The sequence below is a fragment of the Lactuca serriola genome, chromosome 4, assembly GCF_051521515.1.
Source record: "Lactuca serriola cultivar US96UC23 chromosome 4, Lser_US96UC23_V15, whole genome shotgun sequence".
In the NCBI taxonomy this organism is placed as follows: Eukaryota; Viridiplantae; Streptophyta; class Magnoliopsida; order Asterales; family Asteraceae; genus Lactuca; species Lactuca serriola.
The window spans coordinates 334,155,936-334,168,087 of record NC_136411.1 but is presented as its reverse complement, the minus strand read 5'-3'; the positions used below and the strand labels follow the sequence as shown (position 1 = coordinate 334,168,087).

Sequence of the window (12,152 nt, the reverse complement as noted above, 5' to 3'; positions counted from 1 at the left end):
GGCCCCTCTGACTCCCAGATCTCGAATCAGCGGGTTTGGCTCGCTTGGCTGCCGGCTGAGACTGTGTCGGTCGTCGATCCCTCCCCTGAGACTCAGCCTCTTCCCTAGCCTGAGTCTCCAGCTCTATCTCCCTCTTCCGGGCATTTTCCTAAAGCTCAGCAAATGCCCGTTACGTTGAGTTCACCACGAACTCCCGTATATCCCTCCTCAAAATGCTCAGATATCGACTCATACGTGCCTGCTCGGAGGACACGTGCTCTGGGCGGAACATTGCCCTCTCATGGAACATCCGAATAATCGCCGTAACAGACTCGGTACCCTGCTTGAGGGTCAGAAACTCTTGTGCCAATCACTCCCTCTCCACCTAGGGCACGTACTCGTCTCGAAACATAGCAGTAAACCTCTCCCAGGTCACTGCAGCAAGCTCAGCAGGCGTGTAGTGCGCCGTCAAAAACTTCCACCAGTCCTTTGCTCCCAAGCGAAGCTGGTTCAGCGCGAACCGGACACTCAAATGCTTAGGAGATGAGCAAGTAAAGAAACACCCCTCCATGTTTGAAATCCACCTCATCGCTACAATTGGGTCCTGATTCCCATCAAACTCCGGTGGTTTTGTGTTGCTGAACTCCCGGAATAGCAACGCATCACCACCCTGCGGTCTAGCCGCTGCTACTGCTGCAGTGACCGCAACAATAGCAGCATAAGAAAGAGCAGCGTATCTCTCGTCAAATGTCTCTATCAGGGTGGTCTTGATAGACCCGAACATCTTTGGAATCTCGGCGCGGATGGCAGCAGCCACCTCATCATGAATCATCTGGCGGAGCTCCTCGTCGCTCACACCCCCTCCACTGGTCCCTGGTCTTTGGCGCGTCCGCACCATGTTACCTCTCTGAAATACAACACAAGATATCAAAGACTCGCTCGATCGTACACATACTCGATACCCCCAATCCTACTTGGTTTCTGGTACCCTAAGGATTCTTACTTGGGTTGCGCACTAACCCAGTGCCTTTGATAGTATGGGCCTAATACTACCGACCACGCCGACCCATCACTCATTCCAAGTCCTCCTCCCAGAGTCCCGAATTTCCAAGCACTCTACTCTCTAAAATCATGTGCTACTCACTAGCAGATATCTCATAAGCACCTCGCTGCCATCTAAACACTCTTAAACATTTCTAGCAGCAAAACCCTTAGACTAAGGCATCATATATCAGGCCACTCTAGTCCTAATAAGAATACCTAGTCTACTCTAGCATGCGTATCATAATTCATCATATAGAATAACATAACATATCCGATAGCACTTATTGTAAGGGTATTTTGGGAAAATCACCGTTCGGGCGTTGGTTGATCGTACACACGACTCTGCTCTGTTTGTCTCAAAACTCTTTTTACACTTTTCAAAAATTTTATTATCAAAATTTTCCTCAAATCCTCAGTTTGAGTTCAGATACGCCCAAAGATGCATCCGAATCCCTCAAACCAAGGCTCTGATACCAACTTGTAACACCGTAAAAATTTAACAATTTTTCACTTTAAAAAAACATAAAGTATCATTCACATTCATTTTTTTTTTCAAAACATTGTATCAACATCATCTCAATACAAATCCCCAAGATCAAAACATATGAACTCCAGTGTGTGTGTGTGTACGAGTCATGTCGGCGCCTTCCCGTGATCATCGCTGGTACCTGAAACACCACACATAACACTGTAAGTATAATTGCTTAGTGAGTTCCCCAAAATACCACATGAACACATATCAGCCACTCAAGGCTGTAACTCTGTTGACCCTCTGGTCGAATATCTATGTGGGACCCTCTTGGTCCCATAACTCTGTGGACCCACTGGTCCTAACTCTGTAAACTCTGAATCATGCATATCACATATCACAATAAATCACATCTCATAATAACATGCAAATAAACTAGCATATAACTCTAAAATACTCTGTCACATAACTCTGTTACCACACTAGGTAAAGTATAGTGAGAAGACTCACCTCAGATGTCTTGGTAAATCTCTGACTCGGTAGAAATATGATCTAGCCTCCGCCTAATCACATAAAGTAAATACTCTCATAAATATAACTATACTAAACCCTCTCTTAGCACCCTCAGAAGGGTAAAAGACCATTTTACCCCTCTCTTGGCTTAAAGGCCTCATTGTTGACCAACCCCTAAAAGTCAACAAAAAGTCAATGGTGAAACTTTAAACCGACTCGTCGAGTGCACTTGGGAGACTCGACGAGTCTACACGTGTCCACTAACTCTTTAGTCCCGCTTGGCATGTCGAGTTCCTCCCCTTGCTCGACGAGTCACACCTGGCATGAATTGCGGGGCCACCCCGACTCAACTCACCGAGTCTCAAGAACAACTCGACGAGTTCTGCCTTGAACTCCAGTCCTCTAATCCCCCTCTGACTCACTGAGTTATTTCCCCAACTCGGCAAGTCTACTCACTGAGTGATTTACGGGAAACCCTAACCCTACTCGCCGAGTCTGATCTTTGGACTCGGCGAGTTCATGCCATGCACAAACTCCATAGACCTCTTGAGGTCAGATCTGTTCCTTTAATCCATAGATCTGACCTTCCCAAGCATGATAATCATGTAAATTTAAGACCTTGACACTCATATAACATCTAGATGGTCTTACTTGGTGATTTAGCCCCACAAATAACATCCTAAGTTCATGGCTCCCAAAATAACACAAAAAGATCCAAGGGTTAAGGTCTCTAGACCTCTTTGAGTCCAGATCCAAAGCATAAACTCGAGAAGGGACCAATTGCTCCACATATCCCTCCTCTAAAGGGGGTTAGAAAACCCTAACTCTAAGAATCAACACCAAATCTAAAGAAAGTCCGAATAAATACTTCAAGATGAAGTCTATGAGCTCTGAAATCACCAGAATCGCACCTCCTTCAGCCTCCTCTTGCCTTGGTCACCTCCTTCTTGCAATTACACCAACAAAATGATCAAAAATGGTCTCTCCTTCCTCATAAATGCTCTAGATCTTTTAGGGTTTCTCTCTGGGGTTTGGTAGCCGCAAATGACGGCCCTAAGGGCCTTTAAATAGGTCCCAAACCCAGGAAATTAGGGTTTCATTAAACAGCGTGGACTCGCCGAGTCCACTCATGAACTCACCGAGTCCAGCTGTGAACTCATATAAGAATCCGTGACCATACTTGGCGAGTCTAAACACCAACTCGTCGAGTCCCCTCTCAACCTCCAAAAATAAAGGAATAAAATATTATACCTGAGAATCCGGATGTTACAACAACAATCATGCTAATTACGATAATATGTGACTGTGCATTAAAATTTAACATTTTAACCATGGTTACAAATAACTTTGTGTTAGTTTAAATTGTTGTTTGCCATAATTTATATATGTCTATGTCTCTAAAATGTATCTTATATTTATGTTTATCAATTTTATGTTACACAAAATAATAGCAAATGTCACAATAAAAACGCATTCATGTCGACGTACGGTAAAAAAAAACCATTAAAATAATCAACTTTTGTATCTTAAAAATAATTATTGCCACGTATTCAATAAAATCCTTCATTACAGCAACCAAAATCCATATAAAACTATCACACTTTTTTATGCTACAATCATATTTTTCCATACTGAATTTTCATGTGACCACAAGATGCCTATGCACTACAAGAAAGGTTAGCAATAGCGGTGACATGTAATTGACGCGTTACATGTCGCCGCTATTGCCTGGTGTCGCCGCTAATGCTAATTTATAGCGATCCGCGTCAAACTAACCCCATCCGTCCGATTTCTTTTCAATCCAACGGCTGTAGAGGAAAGAGAAAAGACACGCTGACTTTTCCCTCCACTAGTCGCCACTATTGCCCTAGTGTCGCTGCTAATACACACCCGTCGCTGCTATTGCCTGTCGCCGCTAATGCGCGTGCAGATATCCCATTCTAGTTTACCTTTTTGCGACTTTCTTTTCTGCACTATTCTTTATTCTCTCATTTTTCTCTCCTTTCTTTCTTCAATCTCACTTATTTCTTCCGACTTGGTGGACTAGGAAGTGCCTGTTGGGACCGGTGCTAGCCCCTCCTTCCCCCAAGACCGCTACAGCCCCAAAACCGGCAACCTTGAGCTACATTCCGAAATTGCCCCCAATCAAGGTCGAATTCCTCCTCTTTTTTATGATTGTTCTGTTTTGGTGTTAATTTAGATTATAAATTGTTAGTAATTTTCAATTTTGTTGAGTGATGATGTTTGTATTTTGAGATATGAAGTGGTTGTGCATTTTGTTGGATTGTATGTATTTTGTTAGATTGTATGTTTTTTCAGATTTGTGAGAATTTTATTATGCATTTTGTGTATGTTTTGTAATTTATGTTTAGATTACATTGGCTTAAAAATGAAATTTGGCATGAATATATACATTTGTTGGATTGTAATTTATGTTTATACCACATTGCCTTAAAATGAAATTTAGATGTATAAATTTGTATGAAATTAGAATATTCAAATTGCATGTATACATTTGGCTTAATTAGGTTATTAATAGCAACTTACTTCTAGTAATGTATTGTATATGGTTTCAAAGTGCTTAATTTTGTTAGTGACTTAATGTTTGGCTTTAATTGGATGATATTGGCTTAATTGTAATTTATGTATACATTTGGCTTAATTGTATGAAATTGGAATATGCAAATTGGTTGTATACATTTGGCTTAATTAAAAAAAAACATTAAAAAAATAATAAATTAATTGTAAAATCAACTTAAAGTTGTTTTAAAATCAAGTTAATGTTAATATTAAAATAAAATAAAATTATTTTAATAAATTAAACTAATAACAAAAAAGAAAATATTAAATTAATTAGAAAATAAAATTAATTTACCTTTAGAATCAAATTAAGTTACCTTGATAAAATCAAATTAAATCAATTAGAAAACCAACTTAATAGCAACATACTTTTAGTGACTTAATATTGGTCATTACAACTTTAGCTTTAATTAGGTTATTAATAACAACGTACTTCTAGTAGTTTTAATTTAATTATAGAATAAAATTAAATTAATTTGAAAAAACATTAAAAAAATATATTAATTGTAAAATCAACTTAAAATAGTTGTGATTGTTATTTAATTAACTACAGTTTTTGTGTTTTGCAGAATAAATTTGAATTGGATAAGGTTAACATGGATCTGAAGCGTGCTCAATTGTTGCGGAGCATTGATTCAAGTCTTGCAAAAGTTTATAGAGGCCGAAAAAGTAAAGCTAATTCTTATTTTAAGGAAATCGGGGTCTACAGATATCCCAGCCGCATTAAACAACCCCCCTAATGGTATGTCACATGAAAATTGGGCGAAGGCAATCAAACATTTTCAAACGCCAGAATTTTTAAGGCGTTTGGCGTCAAACAAAGAATGTCGTGCAAAACAAGTAGTTGTAAACAGAGGGGGGTCGAGCTCATACAACAATGCATGTTTCAAAGAAGTAAGTTATGATATATTTAAATATTTATTTAAAGTATAAGTAATCTAATTTTTAATGTTAAATAGGATATCAGTCGAATCGAAGTTTTTCGTAAGGCTAATTCCACATTCCAATGTGTATTTTATAGTCCTGCAGTCGAGCAACAATACATAAATGGTTAATTTGTATTTTTCATATAAGTGTTTATATCGTCAAAAGTATTTAGTAGTTTATTTTTTTATGATTTTTATTATTTTTTAAAAATACAGAATGCTTTACTCGAGGAGATCAACCAACGAACCCAAGCTACTTCTGAAGCAAGCGGTCTAGCACCAACTGGTATAAAAAAATTGTTTTGAAAGAATATTGGGTGTTCAACGCGGACATATCAGATGCATTGGGCGTAAACCCCCTACTGTTGTGTCCATGTACGATCAGGAACAACCAATGACATAAGAACAACCACAATCACAGGTAATTGTTAGTAAATGCTATAATGGAAAGTCGAATGCTATAATTATATGTTGGTAATATATTTTGTTTTCTTTATAGTTGGAAATGCTGCAAACAATACTAACGGACCCGGCCTGTTCTACAGCATTGTAAGAGTGGTTTCGCTCATTGCCGCCACCAAATAATGAAGGAAATGATGAGGACGAATAGTTACTTTAGGATTTTATGAAATGTTTTGTAATTTGGAAGAATACTTGAGAATATGGTATGGATTAATATTTTGGATTGATTGTATATGTATTAATATTTCTATAAAAAGTTATCAGATTTTATAAATGCTATATGGATTAATATTTGGATTGATTATAAATTTAATGTTAAATAAATAAATTTAAAAAAAAAATCAAAAAAGTATTAGCGGCGACATCTACTGTGGCGACATATATTTATTAGCGGTGACAACGCATTAGCGGCGACGACTGGTATTAGCGGTGTATAGTCAATAGCGGCGACGAGAAATATTAGCGGCAACATAAAGCGTATTAGCAACGAAACATTACCGGCGATGCATTTGCAGCGACATGTCGCCGCTAAAGGTATTAGCGGCGACAACCGTTACCTTTAGCGGCGACAGCCGTCGCCGTTGTTGCCCAGTGTTCTCGTAGTGATGGTGATAATTTGGATGAAAAAAATGTGCAACAATAAGAAGAATATCTTCATATGATTTGGGGTCGAAAAAGAGTGATTGTATCTCATTTTTGAGAGAGAGAGAAGAGAGAGAGAGAGAGAGAGAGAGAGAGAGAAGAGAGAGAGAGAGAGAGAGAGAGAGAGAGAGAGAGAGAGAGAGAGAGAGAGAGAGAGAGAGAGAGAGAGAGAGAGAGAGAGAGAGAGAGAGAGAGAGAGAGAGAGAGAGAGAGAGAGAGAGAGAGAGAGAGAGAGAGAGAGAGAGAGAGAGAGAGAGTCTTTCCTAAAGTTGTGATGTTTATCTGTACATTATTAAATAAACTTATTAAAATGTATGAGATCTAGTGCAAATCTTCGTCAACCTTCCACAAGAAACACAAATCATCAAATTCATGTAAAACAAAGGAAAAATAGCTGGTGGTTTCACATGCATATAATCACAAGGGTAAATTAATGAACGTGGTACACAAACCACGAAAAAAGATAACAAAAACCCATTGTGAAACTCACGAAACCTACCTTCTACCTATCAACAAGAGGAAATAATCCACGAAAAACTGTCATACATTTCAAGGTACGGCTGCTATTAATTCTTCAGAAATAGTACTCGAAAAACCCAACAATGGGGATGAAAGGTCTCGCATAAAGCTCCTCCTTCTGAACTATAAATGGAAACCAGGAAACGGAGTAATTAACCATCACAACTACACCCAAGTTTAGAACTTTTAATTGCATTTCATCAGTGTTCATATAGCTAGTTGCAGTTGCTTTACAAGGTCTGTTGGCGTTATGCAAAATCCATCCTCAATCTGCACAAATAGAAGTAAAGGGAACTACACATATTTAGATGTTGATACAAATTCTATTCGCAGATAACTTTTGAGTGCAAAAACTTGACGTAGAAATATTCTTAAAAGCTAATTAAATTATATAATATCAGAATCGAAAGAGTCTAATATTAAAAGATCCAAGTGGTTTGTTAACCTCTCAAATCATCAAATAGGTATAACTTCCCAACAAGTAATAACAAATAGTCAACTACTTCAATCCCAATGATTGATAACGAGAGGTGTAGACTAATTTTTTTCGTGGTATCATGAATCTTGATTAGGGTTTCGGAATTTATGTACCTGAGATACAATATTGATTAGAAGTCTTGTCTTAGAAAACGGCATGGCACTGCTACTAATGGTCGTCAATCCAAGCTTCTGCATCTGGTTTAATGCTTTCACAAACGAAGAGATGTTTTTTTCGCACTCAATTTTTACAAGAACACTGCTTCCTGACATCCGAACTTCAATCTCAGGAGATAATTTGAAAGGATTAGTACTATCACAGGAATTCGTGTCATCAGTTGAGTAGTATTCATCATCACTAGTACTAAGCTTAGATCTTTTCATGGATATAACAGATGATTGAAAATTCTTTCTCTTAGGGCTTGATAATCCCTCCAATTCCTTCACACGACCTTGAAGTTCTTTTATGTAATTGGATGCATCTTCTAGCACAGATGCCTTATCCATCTACAAAAGATATTATATACATCAACTATTATTTAAGATTTGTTTCGAGTGTACTAAAAAGGATAAACTCAAGATGATTAAGAAACCTAATTAGAAACAAAATAAGCACCTTCTTAAGGCTTGGGAGTAGCGAAGATAAAGAAATGAAGTGTTTATTCAACTTCTCTCTTCTTTTCCTCTCTGCCAAAACATGATCTTGTGCTTGAATCAGATTCCGGGCAATCGTTGGAATCTTTGTAGCACTAGCAGATTCATACCCAAGTGAATCTTTATTCTGGAAGATCTTATTTTTAGATTTTAGATCTCCAAAAGATATGGTGAAAGTGTTGGATGAAGGAAGATTAGTAGCAATAAGGGGTTCTGGGGTTGAAGAAGGCTTCTTATTAGTTGTGTACGTTTTCTGAAAAGATTGGTCGACAGATGTCATGTTTTCTGTGTAGCCTTGAGATGACAACGAATCAACACTGAAGCTTTCAATAGTGTCATAAAGTGTGCTCATCTGATCATAATTCATGAATCTTGAATCTTCCATTTCCTACAAATAGATATCCGAATTTCCGTTAATATATATTAATGATGATGATGACTATATTTCTTTAATGATAACTCTACAACACGCAAAGCGATTTGAAAGTCTTTCTTACCATTTCTGATAACCATGCGGGCGACGAATCCATTTCTACTTCCGAGCTTAGTATGTTGAACTCCATGTGTATAATCTGCAGTTATATATACAGCCAAACAGTTTAAAATTTATCCCAAAGATTTGAATTAGTGATAAAATTAGTCAACAATTGATGATATTGATCTATACATTGAAGCTCTATAAACTGCAAGAAACACCCCATGTATGGGGCTGCTTAAAAGAACGATCTTCATGGATCATTCCTAGAGTGATGAGATGAGAGAAAGATTTACCGTTGAAAGAAGTGGTGAGTTAATTTTCTTGTCAATTCAATGGCAAAGAGAAGAAACTACTTTGTTTTTATATTGTTGCTAGAAGCCTTGATAATGTTGTTTATTCAACCCGGGCATGTGCAAATGGAAACTCCGTGTCTTGCTAAAAATAGTAATTGTTGATGATCTGATCATTTGATTCCAAAAAACGTGCTATTTCCTATATACATATTTTAATCCTATGCTTTAAATTTACGGTCAAAGAAAGCCAATCACACGTTATGGGGGTTATAACTTTGAAGCACATGGCCGTGAGTAGGTATTTTGGGTGACATAAGAACTAGAAACATGGTTTAGATTTAACCAAAATGACTACTTGTTTATTATATACTAAAACCTACAACGAAAGATTAAGTATTCAATTTTTTTTAGGAATAGCCAAACTAAGCCTTGCTTACATAAAGGCAGGCACAACAAATTCATTAGGGGATAATGACTTAAAAATTGTAATAAACATTTCGATTTTTACATATTTTGTAACATCCTAAAACAAAGGTTACCTTTTTCAATTTAAAAACCATCAATTCATACAATCTGTGTCACAAAAACATCACAAACAGAGTGTATCATAATATCAGAGTGAAATAAAAATCAATTTAGAATTATAAGGGAAGTATCTGAAACCATAAAAATAAACTATAAGAACAAATCATAATAAGTTTTCCCAAAATACAACACACATACAAATCAGTGGACCCAACCCTAGGGTATATTCCGACCCAACATACAATAATGGGCCTAGCCATTGGGTATATTCCAACCCAATGCATATAAATGAGCCTAGCCCTAGTGAATATTTCAACCCCAAACATACAATAGTGCGCCCAGACTTGTGATGTATTTCAACCCAACCATATATGCAAAAGTCACAAAGACATTTAGCATTATACACAACAAAATCTAGTTGGCCAGCAATGGTGCCTTCGACCCACGACTACAAGGAGAAGATTCACCTTTTAGTCGATACTCAACAACTACTGCTCTCACTTGCCAGAAATACTAATGATAGAGCTCTTTTTCCAAAAGTAGGATTTTAACTAAAAGTCAACGGTCATGGCCCACATTCAACAAAATAGTCGGGAATTTCCCAGTCCCCACGTTGTGGCGACCCAAGGCCATGACGTGGGCACTGGTTTCTAACAACTTATTAGTTTAAGCCATTTCCTTCGATTCCAAAAGCCCCAATGCTTAGATCTGGTCCATTCTACGGTCTAAATGGATATTGTTTCCAACTTTATCCATTAAGACACCCAAAGAGATCAAGATTAAATACCCTAGGTCCAAATTGTTGGGTTCTTATTCAAAAAAATTTGGTTTCACAACCGGTAAAATTGACAACGGAAGCTTTAGAAATATTGAATAAAATTAAAACTATGTTTACCCACGTAGGATCATTTTGCAAGAGTTAGAAAGATTAAAACAACCATAGAAGGGAAAGTATAACAGCCATTGAAGACTTTGATCCTGATGGGAGGTTGGAAGTTAACGAAGTGTGGCATGAAACTCTAAAGCAAGGGTTCTTTACTAGTATCCACCAAGCAAGAGTAGAAGCATCAAAACATGCTATTATTCACTTGTAATTTGTTGTTGATAAGCCTTTGAAATATATACCAAATATATGTTCAAAGGTGAAGCCACAAAGGGGTTTTGTCTAGCATCCAAATGCAAGAGAATGGAGAAGAAGAAGAACCTTCAAATTCCCAAATTTGACAATCCTCTAGAGAACATGGAGCTCTCGGATTTGGCTCTAAGAAGAGGAAGAAGAAGACTTGCAAGAAGTGTGTCCAAAACCCTTAAATGCCATCCCTTATATAATGCCAAAAAAAGCAAAGGGAGACCATAAAGCAAAAGGAGAGACAACTTTGTCTCAAGCATGGCAAAAGAATAGACAAGGCATGCATGCCTCGTCTCCTCCCATTTTTCGAAAAAGGCATGTCCAAAAGAAGACAAAAGTTGTCTCATGGCTTGTTTTTATACGCATACATGTTATCTTTATAAAAAAATCAATCATTTTTATAAAGAATTCTCAACATATATATATATATATATATATATATATATATATATATATATATATATATATATATATATATATATATATTAATATAACTAGTCATATATAAATATCTTATTTATATACAACTATCTTTTATTTAAATTGTAACTAGCTTATTAAGATATTAATATGAATATATAAATATCTTATTTCATATAAAACTACCTTTTATATAAATTGAACTAGTTTATTAAGATATATAAATATATAACTTATAAATAATCATACTTTGTGATATATTTCATAAGATGTTATTTCTCCAATAAATATTATTTCAACAAATAATAAATTTCCAATTACTAAAATATTATTTCCATGAAATAATAATTTTCCAATTAAATACAAGTGTTGATATACTTATTAATAATCAAATTATACTAATAAATAATCAATTGACGGTAACTTTCTATAGGGTGTGACCCTATAGAATCATATATTATTAGCAATATCATTCTATAATGACTCTTAGAAATACTAGATCTTTTAGTCTCCTAGTTGCACAAGACTCATCATAGATTGAAATAGACAGTGGTGAATGTCTAGCAACATTTTACTACCCCTAATAACATCGACAAAGAACGCTATTCGTCAACATCCAAGTTCCAAAAGCTCTAAGCTTCAATTGATGTATTAAGGCAAGTTTATTAATTATCCCTTTGTTACAAACATCCTATTGAACATGAGTCTTGGATCGCAATCAATCTCATTAGTAATTCAACTTTAGGTAAAGCGTGTTAGATGTCTAGCTCTCAACACATAAGAGGAAAAAATCTCAACTTGACTACATAAGCCTCTTGCATAGTTCACACCATACCCGAATATGACTTTTATAATGGCCCGGTCAAGGAACAACATTTGGTCATACCAAAGCACAAGACTCCCTACACTTAAGTCCCACTATGTATCTCAGGTGTTAAGGATATAAAGATAGTACCTTTTAATAAAGTATCATTGATGACAGCGATCTATGAGTCAATCTTGATGTGGTTCCGTTCATTACTAGTTATGTAACACTCTAAAA

General features: G+C 36.4%; 1 protein-coding gene across 2 annotated transcripts; it reads right to left on the bottom strand.

Moving 5' to 3' along the window:
* Window positions 1-6,958: 6,958 nt before the first annotated feature.
* On the bottom strand, window positions 6,959-9,141 carry LOC145097463 (transcription factor bHLH18-like). Of its 2 annotated transcripts, none has more exons than XM_079035030.1 (5): window positions 9,037-9,141; window positions 8,763-8,837; window positions 8,228-8,653; window positions 7,726-8,118; window positions 6,959-7,404 (listed from the first exon to the last, which is right to left on the bottom strand). In XM_079035030.1, exons 2-5 carry the CDS (start codon window positions 8,826-8,828, stop codon window positions 7,342-7,344), a joined length of 948 nt encoding a protein of 315 aa, XP_078891156.1. In that variant the 5' UTR covers window positions 8,829-8,837; window positions 9,037-9,141; the 3' UTR covers window positions 6,959-7,341. The 2 variants fall into 2 exon arrangements, with proteins under 2 accessions (XP_078891156.1, XP_078891157.1); XM_079035031.1 differs by having other exon boundaries at window positions 8,933-9,073.
* Window positions 9,142-12,152: the final 3,011 nt, after the last annotated feature.

What these genes read in the sequence shown, in the direction of transcription:
- LOC145097463 (XM_079035030.1), bottom strand. Translation starts at nt 8,828, where the DNA reads ATGGAGTTCAACATACTAAGCTCGGAAGTAGAAATGGATTCGTCGCCC. An exon ending in TACTCCCAAGCCTTAAGAAG is followed by an intron (nt 8,119 to 8,227) that starts GTGCTTATTTTG and finishes TATCTTTTGTAG; the next exon opens with ATGGATAAGGCATCTGTGCT. An exon ending in TAATCAATATTGTATCTCAG is followed by an intron (nt 7,405 to 7,725) that starts GTACATAAATTC and finishes CTATTTGTGCAG; the next exon opens with ATTGAGGATGGATTTTGCAT.